The 22,035-nt window shown below is 37.7% G+C and overlaps 1 protein-coding gene across 1 annotated transcript in view; it reads left to right on the forward strand.

Moving 5' to 3' along the window:
- The window catches only part of NPHS1 (NPHS1 adhesion molecule, nephrin), a 1,231,105-nt gene that overhangs the window by 570,040 nt on the left and 639,030 nt on the right, over positions 1-22,035 (forward strand). Inside the window, exon 10 of the mRNA XM_044079328.1 lies at positions 17,067-17,235. Coding sequence (XP_043935263.1) covers positions 17,067-17,235 — 169 coding nt within the window. The remainder of the gene's footprint in view (positions 1-17,066; positions 17,236-22,035) is intronic.

A 22,035-nucleotide genomic window follows, 5' to 3' on the forward strand; every position in this document is an offset into this window, starting at 1 on the left:
AACCAAACTACAGATTAAATAAACATACATACAAAATCAATAACAAATATGTGGTTCTATCACCAATAATTTTATCAATAACTGTAAAGATAATTTCTTACATCTAATGTCACTCAAATGTTCAGACACCAATGGCCCAATCAGTGTGCAATTGGCAAAAGAATTGAATATCAAACACTTTGCTTCTTTCCCTTACGAAAGAAAATGAACATTTATTATAATCTTGAAATTTATTTCTTTCCCCGTGTGTGTATGTGGTACTGTGTGTTTCTCTTTATTGGTTTTATTATATTTCTTATTATATTTATCTAATTAGACCTCTAGTGCCGCCTAGTGCGTGCCTGCCATTATAAATCCCTATCCTGATCTATAAATCTGTACATACACATACACATACATACATATTTTATTTATGTTCGGTATATATTATATATTATTATATTATGGTAGCTTAGCCTAACTAACTAACTCCTCCACTCCACCAGCTGCTTTTTTTTTTTCTTTATTTGATATTTCCTGTTGCCGTGCAACTCCCTACGTGCAGGGGACATTTTTTCTGCCAAACTACAGATTAACCATAACAAATGCTTGAACATCATCTGTGCATATATTCCCCCAGGCAACAACTTAAACACTCTGGAGGATATCCATCACTGGTTATTCACTACCTATCCCCAAGAAACCATAGTTCTTGGTGACTTCAATACCGACTGGCACCCCTGCTCCTCTGAACCCCCCTCACCCCTATAACCTTATCTGAGTTTAAACAGACCATAACCAATCCCACCAGGTTAAACAAACCAACTAACAGGAAAAGTATCCTAGATGGATCCTAGTTAATAACCAACCCCAACTGTACACAGCTGGCAGTCTCCCTGATAACCTTAGTGACCATCTACTAACCTACATCATAAAAAATAAGGCAGGAATCCTCCACTAGACCAAATATAAAACAATTAGAAATAGAAAAAACGTTGACACTGCTATTTTCCTAAACAAACTAAAAGCAGTTGACTGGTTAGAACTAAAAAATCTACCACTAGAAGGGGCAATAGCTGACTTTAACACTAAATTCCTAAGTGTCTTTGATTCCCATGCTCCAGCACATACAATAAAATCTAGATCAAAAGCAGCACCATGGCTCACAAAAGGTACCAAATCTAAAATCAAAACTAGAAACAGGGCCTGGGCCACCTGGAGATCAACTAAAGCCCCACTTGACCATTAAAAATATTGTCAACTCAGGAATGATACAAAAAAATCTATTTTACTAGATAAAAAATCTTTTACCATAATCTCCTGCAAAAACACCAAAACCACCCTCAAAAGTTCTGGGCAGGCTTAAATCAACTTCTACATCCAGGTCATTCTGCCACCCCAACCCCAGCTAACCACACCCAAAGCTCCCCTGAGACCATAGCTGCCGCTTATAATAACCTTTTCACTGAAACATTCCAATCCCTAGCACATCAACTAACCCCCACAAACCTAAACCACCCCCCTAAACTACCCACTAATCACCCCCAATTTAGCTTCCGACTGATATCCACTAGTTTTATCAAAACACTTATAAAAAAACTAAAACCTACCACCCTCGCTGCTGACCTCCTCCCTGCAGAGTATCTACAAATAGCGACAGATGCCATTGCATATCCCACGTCTATCCTAATCAACAGAACCTTTTCTGAAAGCACTATCCCCTCCACTGGAAAATATCCCACATCATCCCACTCCACAAAGGTGGAAGTTAATGACATATCCAACTATAGACCCATTGTCATTCTTTCCTCACTAGCCAAACTAACGGAGAAAGGTGTATTCAAGCAACTAATGCAGTACCTTACACAGAATAACTTACTATCCAATTCCCAGTATGGCTTCAGGCCACACCATAGCACCACCTTGGCCCTATTCTCCTTTACTACTGCCATAAACCAAAACAGGAATAACAATAGGCTATCCTCTGCCCTCTTTCTTGACTTATCAAAAGCCTTTGACATGATCAACCATGAACTTTTCATTCTCTCTGTCTCTCTCAAGTCTATTTCCCTCAGTAAGCATGCAATCCAGTGGTTCCAGTCCTACCTGTCTGGCATGTTATGGCAGGGCAAACTCTCCAGTCAGTTACCTCTCACACTTGGTGTCCTTCAAGGCTCCATACTAGGCCCACTACTCTTCTCTATTTTTATCAACAACTTTCACACTGCTATCCCTAAAGCCACCTGTATTCAATATGCAGATGATTCCACTCTGATCTGCTCAGCCACCTCCCCATCCGAAATGCAAATCCTAACCCAAAATACATTCAATACTATTGAGACCTTTCTTGCCAACCAATGCCAACTGCTGAACCCCAATAAAACTAAACTTCTACTCTTTGCCCCCACTAGTAGATCAGCCACACTTACATTCTCTGTCACGTCTAACAATGGTACCACTATCTCTCCAGATCAACACACTAAGCTCCTAGGGGTTATCATAGACAATAATCTCAAATGTGACCTACAGGTCAACAAAACTATACAGACCATCAATAAGAACTTGAGATCCCTACAGTCAGCCAAAAAACTACTGGTCCAAACCCACAAAGCTAATAATGCTGCTGGTGAATCTCTGCCAACTTTGTTGGCAAAACCTGGAATTCATTGCCAAGCTATATAACCCTACAATCCTCCATAGGTCTTTTCAAAAAAAAAAAAAAAAAAAACCTCAAACAGTATCTCAAAGAGAACTGGCTTTGCCCGTGTACCAACCCTGATGAAGTTATAAACTTAAAACATAATCTCTATATATCATAACATGTAACTACTTCACCAAGCTATGTATCCAATCTGATGTCTCTTGCATTTTAAATGTGTCTGACCAAGTGAATTATGAGTCCTTATTAGAGAACACCACTAACCATTGTACATAATCACTTGTTTTATACTTTGTTTTATACTTTCTAATGTTATCTATGTAAGTTGACTATTTGGAGCTTTTCTCCCCGGACCTCCGCTGAAAATGGACATATATCCAGTCGGACTATCCCGGTAAACAAATATAAAATAAAATAAAATAAAATAAAATAAATAAATAAACAACGCCCATAACAAATGTATATATCAACATCTGTATTGCATCAACAAAAAGGATAACAGAAATGCCTTGCAAGCGTCTGCATGCAGTAGTAACTGCTCTTGCAAATTTTGTATTTTGGAGAGGTTGAGTTTAGATAATCAAGGAGGGGACTGGTAAAACTGTATAATATACAAAGAACTGCTTTGGCAATTGAGATTAGACACATTGCTAAAACACATATTTTATCCACTATACTGTATACTTCCCCCGTCTTCACCAACCTTAGAAAAACTGACCTAACCAAATTAGAAGCCCGCTATGACAAAATTGCTAGATTTGCAACTTACCTCCCAAATAGAACTGACCACTGCACAGTCCTAAAACAACTAAAATTGCTAGAATTACCAAATCTGCTGTCACTGAACCAACTTACTATTGCCTATGCCATTGTACATCAACCTGACAGATGTCCATCCCTAAAATATCTAGTACAACCTTACTCAACCACCCAAACCCTATGTTCATCTGACAAACTACTGTTAAAAGTCACCAAAGTGAACAATAGCTTCGGAGACTCTCTGTTCACAAACAAAATAGCAGAAACCTGGAACTGTATACCCCAACATATACACGACACGACCATAACCTCCAGATTCAAGGGGCACCTAAATAACAACTGGCTGTGCTCCTGCACTACCCCTGGGTGAACAGGATGTGCTCCTCCCATACTACCTACTCATTCACTGTCTTCTTTAGATTCTCTCCAATCTCCCAATCAGTGTGATCCCCATATACCTTTCAGTCGAGTCAGGTACAAAAATTACAGAATTTGTTCTACAGTCTACCTATCTCTTATCCCAAGACACTGTGTGTGACAATATCAAGTCTTGTAACAATGTAGTCTGCTTTTGTTGACATACTTGTTATGTATTGCATATGTGAACCACTGTTATTATGGTATATCTTCTTCTTCTTCTTTTTTCGGCTTTTCCCAGTTAGGGGTCGACACAGCAGATCATCTGTCCACTCATGATTGGCAGTGGAGTTTTACAGTGTCGAGTTGCCAGCCCAGCGCGTTCCACAGAAGGCACACACACGCACACACTCACACCTCAGGCTAATTTGGAGTGTCCAATCCACCTACTGCATGTCTTTAGGATGTGGGAGGAAACCGGAGCACCTGCAGGAAACCCATGCGACCACAGGGAGAAAATGCAGACTCCGCACAGAAGGCACCCCAGCCGAGAATCGAACCGGAGAACCTCTTGCTGTAAGGTGGCAATGCTGCACCACCGTGGCCGTCCTACTGTTATTATGGTATATATATATGCCTGAAATTCAGCATGCTTTGCATATACATATATATATATATATATATATATATATATATATATATATATATATATATATATATATTTATATCTTCTTATTGTATGCATTTCACTGTGTGGAGCTTTTCTTCCTGGGCCTCCGCTGAAAACGGGCTACTAGCCCAGTCGGACCATCCCGGTAAACAAATGTAAAGTAAATAAAACAAAGTAACATTGCTACATCATTTTGATCCCTCAGAATACATTTTACTAGATACATTGCCTTCAAAACCCTTTCTTAGTTCACATTTTGAAGTGATACCTGTATATTACTATCTGCTATGGCAGACACAGTTAATACACAGCTCTGTAGAGTCTGAAGCATGATAGACAGGGGGTTGAATTTGCCAAGGCAAGTCTGGAAAAACAATTGTGACAGACAAGAGCAGCTTAGCCCTAAGAATGATGATATGGCACAGTAACAGGGTCACATTGTTTAGGGCTCAGACCCCATGTTAGGGGAACCATTATCATTCCAAGACAATACTGATATAATCCTATCAAGTATGTTCTTCATGACATTGCAGATATGTCTAAGGTCAGCCCTCAGAGAGTTGTGTATCAGTCACTGATACCACAGAAGAAGCATGTTTCTAGTCTGGTAAGATGTAACTGCTGACTATGTCAACACTGCTTATAGGCATCATTTAGTTCCCCAAATAATAATGATCTGTATTCCATGACTTAATGGATCATTTACATGCACCTTTTATTATTTTGCTTACAATACAGGGCTTTTAAGACAATAATGTGTTATTCATTAGTTCTTCATGTGTACCATGCTTCAAAGCATCAGTGAATTTGTTTTATGATACTGTCTTGTGGTTTTGTGGTGGGTAATTGACGTCATTGCAGTCATTGCTGTACTTACTTATGAGCATGCCCAGTACCATGATGAATGAGTCATATGACATTTAGCAAACATACCATTAAGTAATCAATGTTATGAGATAGTTGTCATTTGTTCTTTTTATCAAAACTTAATAAAATTAGCCTTGGTAAGGTTGGCTTAATGGAGTTTTTGACCTACATGTTGAGTATAACATTTGTTATAGGCCAGTGTACAGTTATTGCATATGAAATGTAAATTTTAAACAGTTCACTTAATAATACACGTTAATGTTTAACCTAGTTGTAGTTTAAATTAGTGTACTATCATACATATATTACTAACGTGTTCAACAAAATGTGATATACAACATAATCCTGTACAGAGTTCACATATGTAGTTTAATAGACTTTTATTTATTTATTTTATTATTTATTATCAGTTTGATTACCGGGGAAGTCCACTGGGCCAAGAAGTGCCCATTTTCAGTGGAGGCCCAGGGAGAAAAGCTCCATAAGCAATACAATACAATAACAGTTAAAATACAAGGGGAGAAAAGCACCATCAGCAATTCAATACAATACAAAGTGACAAAGGTTAAAATGCAAGGTGAGAATAAGCTCCATCAGTAATACAATACAATAAAAGTTACAAAGTAGAACATTTTTTTTTTTCAGATGATTACAATATTTACATGCTTGGAGTCTGCTAGATCTGGATCTTGGAGCAATAAGAATAAGTAAGAGAGTATAGTGGAATGGGAGTTAGCAGAGCCTAGTGGGATTCCAGTATTTTATGTGGAGTGAAGGCAGGAGCATTTCCATTTGGAAGATAGGTGAAGGAAAAGTTGGGTCTTGAAGGATTCAGTGTTGGGTATAGTCCTAAGTGAAGGAGGCAGAGAGTTCCATTTTTTACCTAGGGAGAAGGAGAGTAGATGCTGGCCAGCGGGATGTTTGGGTTTGTGCATGGAGATTAGGTTTTGGTGTTCAGATCGTAGTGATCTGTTTGGGATGTATGGAGGAAGGATGTTTTTTAGGGCTGGGCATTTATCAGGGGAGAATATTAACTTGTGAGCAGTGGTTAGTTGTAGATAGTCTAGGTGGTTGGGGAGTTCTAACCAGTTCAGAGATTGTAGGCTGAGGCAGTGGTGAGTTGATGTTTTGGATTTGGTGGCAAATTTAGCAATCTTATTATAACAAGCTTCGAGCTTAGAGGTGTTGGTAGCAGACAGATTGGTTAGAAGAGGGACTTTTGTATTTCAATGCGCATTATGTGGCAGTAGCAGCAGGAAGGCTACACCTAAAATGATTGATTACACACACACACACACACACACACACACACACACACACACACACACACACACACACACACACACACACACACATGCATCATACTCAAATATGTTTCCCCTGTAGCTCATGTCATTATACAATACTGCTGGCATGTAAGTTGTTTCGAGCCAAGTATTGCATGGCTTCCTAAGCATTTCTGGTTCTTTCTATAACACATACATGCATCATATACACAGAGATAAACCGACATCATACACACACAGGACACAGTTGCCAAAGGAGTGACTATGCCTTGATTTATGTGCATGTTAGTGTATGGCTCATAACCATGATCCTCATTTTGCAGCCATAGCCGGCCTTAGGCATAGACCAACTAGGCGGCCGCCTAGGGCGCCGCTCTAGCAGGGGCATTTTTCCAGTATTTATTTGGTGTAGGTAGACCAGGATGGGGGCACCGGGTGGTGTGGTGGAGGGCCCTGTTGAGCCAGTTTGCCAAGGGCATCAGTTGACCTAAGGCCGCTCCTGTTTGCAGCTACATACATCTCACAGCTGTCACAGTTACACAACTGAAAGTATAGCTAGCAGCACTCTCTTCTTTTGATAGGCTGGTCAAGGTGACAGTTCTGTATATGTTTCAGGTCCTTTTGGACTGCAGTATATAAATATACAGTAGGTATGAACAGTCACACTTTCTTCCATTTCCAGTATGCAGGTTGTTGCCACAGATTTTTGTTTCCTAACTTAATATTATCACTAAAATGAGTTCACAGGTGTGCATGATTCTTCTCAGCATGCCCCCTTTTTTACATGTGTGTACATTGCCTTTAATGATTCATTATTGTTTCCTTCATATGTAGAAGGCAATGAATGGATTACAATTATTTAATATGCATGTATGTTCTAACATCAATCATGTGTATGTAAATTATTTCCTTTGACTACTCACAGTATATATGATAATAGCAGTGTAGTTTCATGCATCTGCACCTCCAGTGTAGCAAAGCATACTCCATGTACTCCAGTGAGTACAATTCTTTCTGAACACATCTCTGAAAATCTATAGTGGAAAGAGTATGTTATTTTTATGAGTCTAAACTATTGTATAATTTACATTCCTACACAAAATATGCCTTCTATAGACAAATGTATTTCTTAAATAGCCATTTTTATGGTTACAAGTGGCAACAACTGAAAATGATGTCCCTTTCTGAAGTGCATAGGACAGCAGTTTGAGAGTTAAGTACATTTTTAAATGATAGGTGGCTGGCAGGAGCAACAGCATATGGTTTAGTACAAATTATATATTTCTGGATACCATGCACTGTCTGCAGTATATGCAAAATCCCTTGATGTGTCTGCTTTCCTTTGCCTCTCTCCTTTACCATCCTTTTACTTGTTCGTAGGTGTGTACTAGGCTAAAAACCACTAGGGCCTTTTTAAGCCTAGACATGCATCCCAAATCTCTGTCAACGTCTGGTACCCTTGATAAGCGTAAGTAGGATCTGGGGAGATGAACCATTTGCAACCAGGAAAATGAACCATTTACAGGTTGTCTGTCCCCATTAGAGACATGGGTAATTTTATACATCTGCACCACTATCACAATTACTCCTTGTTTCACTGTAGCAGTTTCCCTCTCACCTCCATTTGTCAACATTTCCTTTTTATGTAACTGTGTTCCTGAGTAAATAAGTTATTAGTAATTATTAATAAGTATTGTTTACAGTGTTTGTATGATAATCTATTTATACATAACTGCAAGTTCCTTGCTAACCTCACTCTGCCTCTTTATTACATAATTCAATCTGCCCTTGGCTTGTATTGTGTCATCTGCAAGTGCTTACTGAGGTTAAGCTTAATTGCAGCCTTTTGTATATACTTTGTGCTTAAGCCTATCTGCACCTCAACATGGCTGCTAGCAAGTGTTCTGGTCATGAACAGCTGCTGCTGGATGCATAGGATTGCTTAGTGGTTTGCATATTTGATGAACAGCTGCTGCTCGATGTGTAGGGTTACTTAATGGTTTGCATATTTGATGAACAGCTGCTGCTCGATGTGTGGGGTTACTTAGTGGTTTGCATATTTGATGAACAGCTGCTGCTCGATGTGTAAGGTTACTTAGTGGTTTGCATATCTGATGAACAGCTGCTGCTTGATGTGTAGGGTTACTTAGTGGTTTGCATATTTGATGAACAGCTGCTGCTTGATGTGTAGGGTTACTTAGTGGTTTGCCTATTTGATGAACAGCTGCTGCTCGATGTGTAGGGTTACTTAGTGGTTTGCATATTTGATGAACAGCTGCTGCTCGATGTGTAGGGTTACTTAGTGGTTTGCATATTTGATGAACAGCTGCTGCTCGATGTGTAGGGTTACTTAGTGGTGTGCATATTTGATGAACAGTTGCTGCTCGATGTGTGGGGTTACTTAGTGGTTTGCCTATTTGATGAACAGCTGCTGCTCGATGTGTAGGGTTACTTAGTGGTTTGCATATTTGAAGAACAGCTGCTGCTCAATGTGTAGGGTTACTTAGTGGTTTGCATATTTGATGAACAGCTGCTGCTCGATGCGTAGGGTTACTTAGTGGTTTGTCTATTTGATGAACAACTGCTGCTCGATGTGTAGGGTTACTTAGTGGTTTGCCTATTTGATGAACAGCTGCTGCTTGATGTGTAGGGTTACTTAGTGGTTTGCATATTTGATGAACAGCTGCTGCTCGATGTGTGGGGTTACTTAGTGGTTTGCATATTTGATGAACAGCTGCTGCTCGATGTGTAGGGTTACTTAGTGGTTTGCATATTTGATGAACAGCTGCTGCTCGATGCGTAGGGTTACTTAGTGGTTTGCATATTTGATGAACAGCTGCTGCTTGAAGTGTGGGGTTATTTAGTGGTTTGCATATTTGATGAACAGTTGCTGCTCAATGTGTAGGGTTACTTAGTGGTTTGCATATTTGATGAACAGCTGCTGCTCGATGTGTAGGGTTACTTAGTGGTTTGCATATTTGATGAACAGCTGCTGCTCGATGTGTAGGGTTACTTAGTGGTTTGCATATTTGATGAACAGCTGCTGCTCGATGCGTAGGGTTACTTAGTGGTTTGCATATTTGATGAACAGCTGCTGCTCGATGTGTAGGGTTACTTAGTGGTTTGCCTATTTGATGAACAACTGCTGCTCGATGTGTAGGGTTACTTAGTGGTTTGCCTATTTGATGAACAGCTGCTGCTTGATGTGTAGGGTTACTTGGTGGTTTGCATATTTGATGAACAGCTGCTGCTCGATGTGTGGGGTTACTTAGTGGTTTGCATATTTGATGAACAGCTGCTGCTCGATGTGTAGGGTTACTTAGTGGTTTGCATATTTGATGAACAGCTGCTGCATATGCATAGGGTTACTTAGTGGTTTGCACATTTGATGAACAGTTGCTGCTTGAAGTGTGGGGTTACTTAGTGGTTTGCATATTTGATGAACAGCTGCTGCTCAATGTGTAGGGTTACTTAGTGGTTTGCATATTTGATGAACAGCTGCTGCTCGATGTGTAGGGTTGCTTAGTGGTTTTCATATTTGATGAACAGTGCTGTTTGTGGCATTAATGTGAACTAACATGTAGGCTTAGAGTGGCATATACATGCTTATTGCTTGCTTAGTTTTTTTTTTTTTTTTTGCACTGCACTTTGTTTTATTAACTATTTTATTATTATTCTTATGGTGGATGGAAGCAGAGTTCTTAATCCAAATGTCCATAAGGGAATAGAATTCAGAGATGAATGAATAGCATAAGATACTAGATTATTTGGAGAACTGTATATTTTATTATTGTAAAGAAGGTTGATAACTAGATGGAGATTTATTTGAAAGGAATCATAAAATACTATCTTTTGGGGGGCTTCAAGCTATGTTTTATGACAGAAGGTTACCGCTAGTTGCTCAGATTTTACTAAGGAAGGAGGTATTGACAATGGGGCTTGTAAAGAAAGAAGAGACTTTGGCTAGGTCAAGGTTAAGAAGGTTATCAATATTAATGGGGAGTGGGCAATTTGAGGAAGGCAATTAGCATCAATAATAACTGAGGAATCTTTTATTACTGGTTGCGCAGGTATGCCAGTTAATACGGCAGAAGTTAACGTCACCAGTAATCAGTAATGAGAACATTTGGTTTGATTGTGAGATTTTTAGTCTGACTGTATACTGTATATATATATATATATATATATATATATATATATATATATATATGTAGGATTATGTACTGAACATACTGAACTATGTCTTTTAGTGAAGGAAAAGTCAAAAACATTTGACTTTTTGCCCCTTTCAATGATAAACTGTGACTGCATTGCTTAAAATGCCTGTACTTCTGTGATAACTGGAGGATACGTTTGGTGGTATTATGTTAAGGGCACCATGTCTGAGAATTTGACCGTCGGTAATATATCACTATACTTGAAAAAAGTTCCCTTGTTTTTAACAAACTAAAGAAAAGGAAGAGATTTTTTTTTTCCTGTCAGGTATGTGGTTTTGGAAAACAAGATATAGTGAAAGAGACAGAGAGAGAGAGAGAGAGAGAGAAAGAGAGAGAGAGAGTATGAGGTTATAGTTCAAGATGAGAAGCCTTAACCTACAATATGAGATAGTCAGAACATAATATGCTGGGAGGCAAAGTGGTTCTTTTGAGGAGAACTGTAGCATAAACCTAAAGATTTTATTGGGGGGTTTCTGAAGGGAATGATTATTGAAGAAGTATTTGGTGAGCAAGGAGAGATCATACTCTACTTGTAGGAATGAGCATTCTTTCTACCAGAGCTGCACGGTCTGTTATTTCTCTATAGTCTATCAGATAAATAGCTCTTCACAGATTGTCCCAAGTTTAATTTACGTCATCTTAATCTGTCATATTTACCTCATGTGAATTCATATTTTTTTTCACTTTCCTGGCTGAAAAAAAAAATCAATGAAACGGTAAATGTAGGCCGATTTTCTTAAGCCCGATGTTTAGGGAACACTTACAAGAAGAGGAAATACAATATAAGGCATGCTCAACTAAATGTGGAAACAGTAATACAAGGAGCTATGGAATAGGGAAGTATCTTGCAGGCTAGGAAGAGTGCGAAGGCATGAGAAAGTGATAAAAATTAATATTTGTGCCACTGTTCCTTCTGTGGCTGAAGGGAGTGGAATGCAGCTAGAAAGCAAATGGAAATCATGAAGAATATTGGTATTTGTTCACTTCAACAATTAGTGAAACTGTAATTTTGGGAGTTTTAAGTATTTTAATTTTGAGTAGCCTAAATATGGCTAAGAAGGTTGGAAGAGTTAGAATAGGGAACTTTGGGGCATTACGAGTATCACAGGCTAAACACAATATTGACTATTTCATATGCATTGAATTATTAAAATGTGGAAAAGAAGGACTGTCAAAAAGTTCTTAGGCTATGACCAAGTGAATGAGATCAGTCAATCAAAAAAGCTAAAAATCCAAAAACAAAAGAAACAGAACTCAAAGCCAAAGTTAGAACTTTACTTTAATAAAGTGTAAAGTTGCAAAGCTTTCAGAAATCACAAATTTAAAATGGAGGGTTTATACAAAGCTCATGACCCCAACAGCCATCTCCTGGCAGTCTATTTTTAGTGCATCTACCAATTTCCAAGATGGGGATTGATAGTTTGCAGGCTAAACAAGAGATAATTCCTCACCTTGGGAAGCAACTTATATTGTATAAGGCTGTTGTTTGGAAGGGGGGCTGGTTTAAAAAAGTGGGCTGTGGTAATTGCAGACTGGAGGTAAAATGCATAGGATAATAGTTAGCAGCAGTATGTTATTAAGAAACCAGAAAATTGTAAGAGCCCACGTTTTGCTATATAAATGAAAGGATTTTAGAAATCAAACAACATTCCTTCTTTGGAAATGTAAGTAGTTGGACAGACCTGAAAAATTGGGAAGGGGAAAAAAGAAGGTGGAAAGGAGAGAGAAAGAGAGATAAGCAGTTAAAGTTTGTTAAAATAGAGTAGGAACAGGAATAAAAATAGCTAGGGTGAAAGTATTGTATGTATGTGAATGGACAGCCCAATCTATTTAAAAGGGATGGGGCTCAGATAACACAATTACAGGAAACTCATCTCTCTGAGAAAGAGCATACTAAGCTATATAAAATTTTAGTATCTGATAGCTTTAAGGAAGGCAGGTGAATAGGGGTATCAGTCCTAGCTAGTAAAGCATTAAAGTTAAACGTGAAAGGACTTTTGGCCACAGGAGAGGGGTGCCTAGTAGGATCGAAGGTAAAAGTAGAGTAAAGTAATTATACTATAGCCACTATTTATATAACACCTAAAGCAAAATTCAACATGGTCAGAAGGTCATTTCTACAATTAGTCTGATATTAGCAGATGACTGTAACATGATTTTTATGGCTTAAGGGATGAAAGCTTAGAAGAGATGTATCCATTAACAAAGAGGTTGTTAAGAAGATTGGGACTAGGGAATTGCAGGAAGACAGCTAGGCAGGACACTGAGGATGATGGTTATACCTTTTATAGCTATAAGTGGTTGTATGGTCAAGGATTGTCAATATTTTAATGTTAAGAGAGAGAGAGAGTCTCAGGAGGGTAGAAAGACCATACATACATAGCATGGGATGTTAGACTGGGCCACGCAGACAAGGGGGTGTGACACTGACATTCTCCTACTTATAGACTAAATTTGCAGGATTTTACAAGATGGTTAACAAACGGAGCATCTTTTGGGGAATGGGGGTTGACTGAAGTTAATGGTGAGACCTGGGATGAAGATAAGATGAGGCTGAGAAATAAGATGCAAATGGAGTCAAATAAATGGAGATAGGTAAAAAGGTGTAAACTTAAGAATATGATGGGAGAGATAAGTAGAGATAAGTGAGGGGGGTGGCACAGGAAGAGATACAAAAGAAGACAGCAGTACAAGTGGAAGGGCAGAAAATAGAGAATGAAAGACTTTGGAGTCAAGGAATTTCACTATTCCAATTCAGCTAACGCTGCAAGGGCATTGCCTGCTAGGCTTAGACAAGAAAAGGGTAGAAAGTGCAGCTTTTTAAATATATGATGAAGAGAATTGTATTTTAGTTGACCCCCTTTCTGAACTCCATGAGATTTTCAGGAAATATTCTCAAGAGCTTTATACAGGTACAAAAGAACAGGAGAACTAGAAATAGAAAAGCTTTTTCTGCAGAATTTAAATATCAAAAGAATAAATGCTGAAAGAAATAACTTAAAGAAGATAACAAAAGATAAAATTAAGTTAACATTAGAATCTCAAGAGGGAGGAAAAAGTCTGGGTATAGCCAGAATACCAGTTCAGTGTGGAGATGAACAAAGGAAAATAATTGCAAAAATATGGTCACTATTGTTTAATGACATATAAGAAGGAGGAACATGTCCAAGGTCATGGAAAGAAGGAATTATATCCGTGACTGGAAAAGAAAGTAAAGATGTGAAGTTACCTGGCTCTTATAGACCACTTACAATTTTGAACCACGATTATAAAGTGTTAATGAAAATGTTACTCTCTAGAATGAGGCCTATTGACCCTGATCAGTCTGTTTTTTTGAAGGAAGAAAGAAGCATGACAACATAGTCAGAACACAATTGATTGTTTCAGAAGCAGTGGAGCAGAAAAAAACAAGTAGCTTCAGTGTCGCTAGATGCAGAAAAAAATGTTTGATCATGTGGGAATGGTGTTTTCTGTTTAGTGTTTTAAAGAGACATGACTTCCCTGTACCTTTCACTGAAATTATTACTGGATTATATAGACATACACCAGCAAGGGTTAAAGTTATAGGTAGACTCTAATAGTTTATTTCTTTCTAGGGGTACCTGTCAAAGGTGCACATTGTCCTCACTCCTATTTGCCCTGCATATTGAACCACTGCAGACAGGGTTAGGCAGTCTGCACTTAAGGGATACCTCTGGGATAAATTGGAGGTTAAAACTGCTCTTTATGAGAACAATGTGATACTACCATCAAGAGATGCTTTAAGAGACATTACTCTGTGCTGCACATTGGCTGAATATGGGCACACAACAGGATATAAAATAAATTAAGATAAAACAAAGGTAATTTGGAATTATCCTTGTAAGCCTGGGAGATTTAAGAATGGAGTACCCAGGAGGGTGAGAGGACAGGAAGGTGAAGTATTTGGGACTTTGGTTGGCAGCTTCATATGAGCAATCATTTATGGACACTAAGAGAATACTTTTAAAGAAAAAACAAGCAAATCTTAAGAACTGGGCATTGATGAATTTGGAATTAGGCCACAGGGTACAAGTTTTGCAGTGGTATGTATATACTTTTCTTGGGTCAGTCTTTTGGACACCTTTCAATAAAGCCACATTGCACTGATTAAAGAATTGGATGGGAGCTTTTATGTGGCAAGCTGAGAAACCTAGGGTTAAATGGAACAGAGTAACTTTACCAATGGAAATGGGAGGGTTTGGAATCCTGAACATTTAAAGGTACGGTAAAGCACTGCAGCTTGCCTTGATAGGGAGTATGGAAGGAGGAACATCAGTGGTGAAATGGGTAAAAATGATAAAAAAAAAAGAATAGTTGGTTAGGAATGTCTGGCTGTTTAGAAGCTTTTGGGGGCAAGAATTTACAAGTTATCCAACCACCAATGCTTGTTGTAATTAGTAAAGAAATAGGTAATACATTTCAAAGTAAAAGTTATATACCTTAGAGGTATGAACTGTTGGTGATGGGGCTAAGATAGAAAGGTCAGCAGAAAAATGTCCTGGAAAGACATGGAGAGATTTGGAAACTGAGGTGAAATACTGGGAGCACTTGTTGATAGGAAACAGAGTGATGCATTATGAGAAAACACAGGAAACATTTGAGTTGCCAGAGGGACTTAATTTGGATTTTTTTTTGTCATTAGGAAAGATCTTGAATCATCAATATGGGTCAAGACAGAGAGGGACAGTTGGCCAAAAATAGTTAAGTGGAAGATTGAGCCAGGATCTCAGGTAGTGATTAAAAAAGTTTAATATCCAGACTGTACAACATATTAGCAGAAGAAAATGCAGAAATTCAAAATACAATGAGGAATGACTGGACCACATTGATAGGACAAGTTTTAACAAAACTGCAATGGCATGCTGTGTATAAAAGTTACTATACAAGGTGCTCAGGGCACACAAATTTAGGATCTTTACCAGAATTGTTATCATAAATATTTTTTATACACTGGCTAGACTGCATAGGCTGTTTCCTGCAGTAAATGGAACTTGTTGGAAGAGTAGGAATGTAAATTTGGGGACCGGATTCATATCTTCTCGGATTGTCCTAGGTTAACAGAGTATTTTAAGAAAAGATCCTTAGTTAGATATGTAGTAGTACAAAGGAATTAGAGAAGGTAAAGTTTTGCTGGGGTATACTGATAAGTGGAATAAGGACAGAACCATCAGAAGCTATTGTGTACAATACTATTATTAGCAAATCAGTTAATTACAAACAAATGGAAACAGGAAAACAGGCCAGCGGAGAAAGAACTTACAGTCTTCATTGAGAAAGTAAGAAAGGAGGAGGGGATGCAAAGGTGTAAAGGTAGAAACAATAGAACAATAAAATGTGGGCTAAATGGTTAGATTACTTGAATACATCAGTGTACTAAAGGGAATAAATCATTGCAGATAGAAGGTATCTGCATCCCTAAAATTTACTTTCAGTTTTCTGTGAATACTTTACATTGTTTAATATGTTTATGATTTCTTCTTAATGCTTAGTACATAAATTTATATACTCTTCAATACAACAGATGGTAGTTGTAAAACTCAAAAGGATTAATTAAAGGTAGGTGGTCACATGCTATGGAATAATGTACTGAAAATTTGAATGTAACCATCTGATTTATACTGTGCCTATTTGTATTAGTTACAGAACGCAGGATTCATCCTTGGCCGAGAGATATTGATAGTATTAATGCCAGGTCACTGTTAGATAATAAAAATAGAAGAGCACAGTGCATGCAGACAGTACTGGAATGGTTCAGTTGTTGAGTGTTTTTCAAAATAAGAGTTTTTTTAAACAAAACTAAACAGCGGAAAAAAAGAAGCATATTCAATAAGTATGGGGTAAGAGAAGGTCTGCTCATTTTGCTGAATTTCACAAATGGTCTCTCACTTTGCTGGACTCAGTAACAGCTTCTCACTTTACTGGGCTTCAGTAATGACTTCTCATTTTAGTAAAAGCTGCCTAGTAGTAATATGAAGAAAACAGGTCATTGGCTTTCAAATAGGTATAGAACTATGGTAACCCTTATCATTGTTAAAAATAAAGTGACAAGTGCTGTTTCTGCTAACCTTTACATGTTATGAGATATTGCTAATTTCATTTGTATTTATATACCACTGCTCGGAAAGCGATCTCAAAGACTCGAGGTTTGACATTATAATGAAATGTTTATATAGGCTTGACATTGTAGAAACATCACAAATTTCTGCTAAGTTACGTTAAACCTTTTGTTTGTTTATTTGTTTGTTTGTTAGGAGAATAAGTTCGTCAAAGAAAGTACTTCTATTGTGTCTGGGAAGATATCCTCCAGAGAGATAATAATAACCACAGCGCCTGATGACAACCAAGCCACATACCGCTGCAATGCGAGTAATGATGCAAGGGCTGCTCCTCTAACAGCATTTACAAAGCTTCATATATTGTGTAAGCTGGGCAGCTCTAACATTGTCTGTCAGAGAGAAATGCAAAATACATTTAACAGGATTATACTTAAGTGAAGCTTGTTTGTTGTCATTGTTTTGAAACAAATGAGTCATGAGTCATATTAAATGTCCCTTATGAGATAATTTTGTGCAAAAACAGAGCACAAAATCTTGTAACATATTTTTAAGAATGGTGATGTTTATTGTTTTCTAGGCAAAAAAGATGTTTAGTTGATGGTAGCTAGTTAGAGATTTCTATATTCATAGTTCAAAATTCCTAATGTAAAGGTTTGAAGCAAGGGATAAAGTGTAAGAGACAATATTAATATGGTTGCCTCAATGTTGTGAAGTGCAACCATTTCTGATTTACTTTCGTCAGGACATATATCAGTGCAGTGCATTAAGAATGTTATAAAAATTAATGCTTGGGCAAGTGCACTTTTGCTTTGCCCAGGATAATACACAGACAATTATGACGGGGTCTCTAACTTTAATGAACTTGCTATGTGTTCATGACATTGATGTTAAGAAATCCACCTCAAGAACAAAGCTCATGACCTGAATTTTAACACCCATGTCAAGAACACATAACCAGTTCATTATGATCAGAGACATGATTATGACTCCTTGGAGTATATGCGGCTATAGATTTTCAGATGTATTACTAATTACAAGGGAAAGGTGTGAAATACTTAGCCTGCCAAACAGCCAGTGAGCAAAACTTTATAGTCTCCATGATGGACTAACAGAAGTAAAAGCTGTTAAACACTTCAGTCTACCTTTTTAGCTTGGCAGCCAGAAGCATTTTTTCAACTTTTAAAATAATTTTAGCTGTAGTGTAAGATCTGAGCATAACAACTCTAAAGCATTCATAACAAACTTGTTTTGTACATCTTTGATGTCAGAGTTGCATAACAGGGTTGTCTTTCTCCGGGTTTCATTACATTATCAGCAAGTTCCATGTGCTATGTTTACATTATATTTTACGACTCCATATAATGCAATGTCAGTAATGATTGCACATCTATATTCTTCTGAGATGCACATTCATAATTTTTATCCAGAACTTTTTTCTGCAAAAGAATCCATAATATAAAACAGCTTGGAGACACTCGATAAAACTGTCAAGTCTGATCATCTGTATATATGTCAATGCAAATGTAAGTGTATTTAAAATAAGGGGAAGGATGAACAGTATAATGTCCAAAGCAAAACTGCAGCAGTTGCTCTTAAATTCACTGCCATCCCTTGAGAAATGTTTCATGCAGCATATATTATAAGAAATGTATCCAGGAACATATATTAACCACCTCCACCATATACTACACTACAGGATACCTGAACCCATTAAGTCAGTTTAATAACTGGAAGTCAGTTTGGAAAAATGAGACTTTTTGCTGTACATTGTAGTGATCTGAAAAAAAGTTGTTCTGCAATCAACATTAGGATTGGTTATTTGGCATTAGTTGTACAAAGCCATGCTGAATGTGTTAATGTAAATAAATGTCCTTGTTTTCCCATGTTTCCTAAGGTTACTACTCACTTTCTTTTTCATGCAACATATTCAAGTATAACTAGAAAAAATAATCTTCTTTTACATAGATGTCTCGTTCAAGAAATTCTAACCAAATATTGCAACCAAATTCTAGTTTTGTTTTATAATAATATTTCACACAGATAATGTGCTGCTACGTTAGTTTTTATTACTGCAGGTAAACAGTAATGTACATGAAGTTATTCTAATCACTGCCATTCAAAGGCAGCACACACAGCTAAGCACATGCATGTCACAAATAAACATACCCAAAATTAGAGCAAGCAACTTATGCAGTGCAATGCAGAGCACATACTGTGAATAAGGTATACTATTAACTGCTGTAGTACGTCACGCAGTAATATCAATGTCAGAAGCCAGCACCGTAATGTAGAGGGATGAAGTGCTGACTATGGCCCAAGTAATCTGAGTTAAATTAGCTGCTTGAAAGTCCTGGGAGCTGGCTAGAGATGAATGTGGTGCCCATTCTGGAGGGAGGGAGAATGGAAAGAGTATTTACCCTGGAGTACACAAAGCAATATTATCTCTCTGATGGAGACCAGGGAAACCATCACAGAGTGTTATCATAGATGGCTTGGGTGGCTTACTGACATCAGCACTTTGCAGAAGTTCATTGTGGATCACCCATTATACATCCTATCCAAGAAAACTGTTGGGCGCACCTAAGGGTGAATGTAAGTTAAATAACAACCTCATGGCAGCAGTATGGCAAGTTCCCAGGGCATCTCAATCTCCTAACTGGCTCCAACCCTTATCAGAAAAATTCTGGTAGAGTTAGAATGGGTAGGCAGACCCAATAAATGAAAGGTGGTACTGGGCTCAGCCAGTAGTCAGCTGCATGGGAAAAACTAAATAAAAGAAAATCAACTTATCCGCCTGTGTGAGAAATACAGTACACAGTTTTCAGTATATGAAATTCTTTCTTCTCATTTAGTGATTTAATATACAATTTTGTTCCTTGTGAGGAAAGCAACAGATCTACTGACTGTAATTGTAATAATTATAAATGACAGCATGCAAAAATAAAAATTGAAATCATGCTGAAGCAGGATGAAATGGGAGCAAATTTAGAACTGCAGGATGGCAGTGTATCGGTTATAAATTTGAAATTGGCAGGCTGTATCATCCACAAGGGAATCTTTTAACGACCATCCTCAAGAAGAAAACAAAAACTACAAGGACATACCACAAGACTCATATGAAATATTCATGTCATATAAATATGAACATTTACAAGAGATGTAAAATTGTGTCATGTATACGCAGCTATAAAAACAACTCCATGCTTGGCCTTGAAGAGTAAAATGGTGTATGAAGGCAGAAGTGCTTCCATTTCATGTAAGCTTCACTTACTTTAAGGGAGTTATATGTATTTCTGTGGTGTGCCTTTTTTCCCTTTTTCTTTATTTTCAAATTCTCGCTATGGTAGCACCATTGGCTTGAGAGTTTTTTTTCCATGTTATACTTGTTTGAAAGACCTGTAAAACATCACTATATTTGTCCCATGCTGCCTACCAAAGTAATAGCTCCCAATGTAAAGGATAAAAACAAGCATTACACAGTGAAGTAACAACAGCATAACATTCTACAGCAAATACTGCCCATTGGAAATATCTCCCATCATCCCCCAGTTAACCACTGAATCATCCCATGGCAGAACACAATTGTGAGTTACCACAGAAACAAATAACTATTGAACACATTTTTCAATTATGTCCTTACTTAGATAAGCAGTGTTGTGTAGACCTAGATCCAGTGAATGTTGATGACATAGTGAGGAGCAGTGAGAGGTGAGAACATTGTGACCCAAGTCCAAGCAGAAAAACACCAACAGTATAATTAAACATTCATAAGCATCAAGTGTTTGAAGGCCGATGGGTAATTTCTGGAGTCAGTGATACTATATCTTCACTAAATCATGTTATTCTAACACCACAAAACAAAATTAAACATCTGAAAAAAGAAATGGTCAGAACAGAATAGATTTATATCCCATACAATAATTCTGAATGAGCATTTTATGTAAGATTCAAACATACAAGCACAATTTTATCTTTGCATCTGAGATTCAGTTCAGTAAACACATGAGCATCACTGCAGAATTGCTGCACTGGAACTCACTGATGTTATAAGAAGACAGAATTCTACTTCTTGCTATGGAAATACCACTAACACTGAACTGTGTTTAGTGCAACTCTGTGCAACAGATACAACAGAAGAAAATAAAACAACCAATGAAATCTAGTTGAAGAATATGAGTACATAAACTAAAGAAGAGCTCAAAATAGTTAACAAAGAACACGCAAACAAAATCAAATCCTCCAACAGCAAGCATGAATTAAGATTCACCATCAATGTTAAGGATAACTATAAAGCCTTCTTCAACTATTTCAAGAACCTATTAAATAATAACTAGTAAGGATCTGAGTTATAACAAAAAAGCATAACATATTCAACCTAAGATGATATTGCCAAAACATTAGCATTCAGATACAACTCAAACTTTACCTCCTATATCCCTTAAATTAGTCACATCATACGGGCATGCTAACATCATGCCAAAAAATTACCTTTGAGTAAGTCCTTAGTGGTCTCTCAAGGTTAAAAACATTACCACCATGGATTCTGGCAAACTGCCAATTTATCTTCTCTTTAGCACCAAACACTGCCTGGGTTCCTCCTTATTTCATATATCCAATCTCAGCCTTTGCATTGGACTCATGCCAGAGCTATCAAGAACTACTATAGCCATTGTGCTCCACAAATGGTAACCCACAACTGTCCTAGGCAACTACAGGACTTTCAGCCTCATCTGTTTTATCAGTAAGGGAATGGAGTGTGTCATTATGGACCTCATAAATAAGGAAATGGGCAGGTGACCCTATCAATTTGAGTTTGTTAAAGGTAGATCCTGCACCTAAACCTGGGGGGAGGGGCTTTTTGAACAACTTACTAAGGTATCAGACTCATGTAAATTACTTCACATTTCATACCTGGACTTATTCAAAGTCTTTGATACCATTTGACTTGGGCATCATTGATAAGCTAATTCAGTTAACTGTAAACTCCTGCAATACCCACTAGATAGCAAGCTGACTCACTGACAAAAGCCAGTGTGTTAGTGCTGCAAGCACACTCTGATCTAAAAATAGTTACCAGCAGTGTCCCTCAGGGATTCATCATGGGACCACTCCCATTTATTATCTACTTTTCCAACATTAAATCAGTCTTCAAAGGCCTGTGGCT

Source organism: Protopterus annectens, chromosome 8.part0 (assembly GCF_019279795.1).
Source record: "Protopterus annectens isolate FY-2018-M chromosome 8.part0, PAN1.0, whole genome shotgun sequence".
In the NCBI taxonomy this organism is placed as follows: Eukaryota; Metazoa; Chordata; order Ceratodontiformes; family Protopteridae; genus Protopterus; species Protopterus annectens.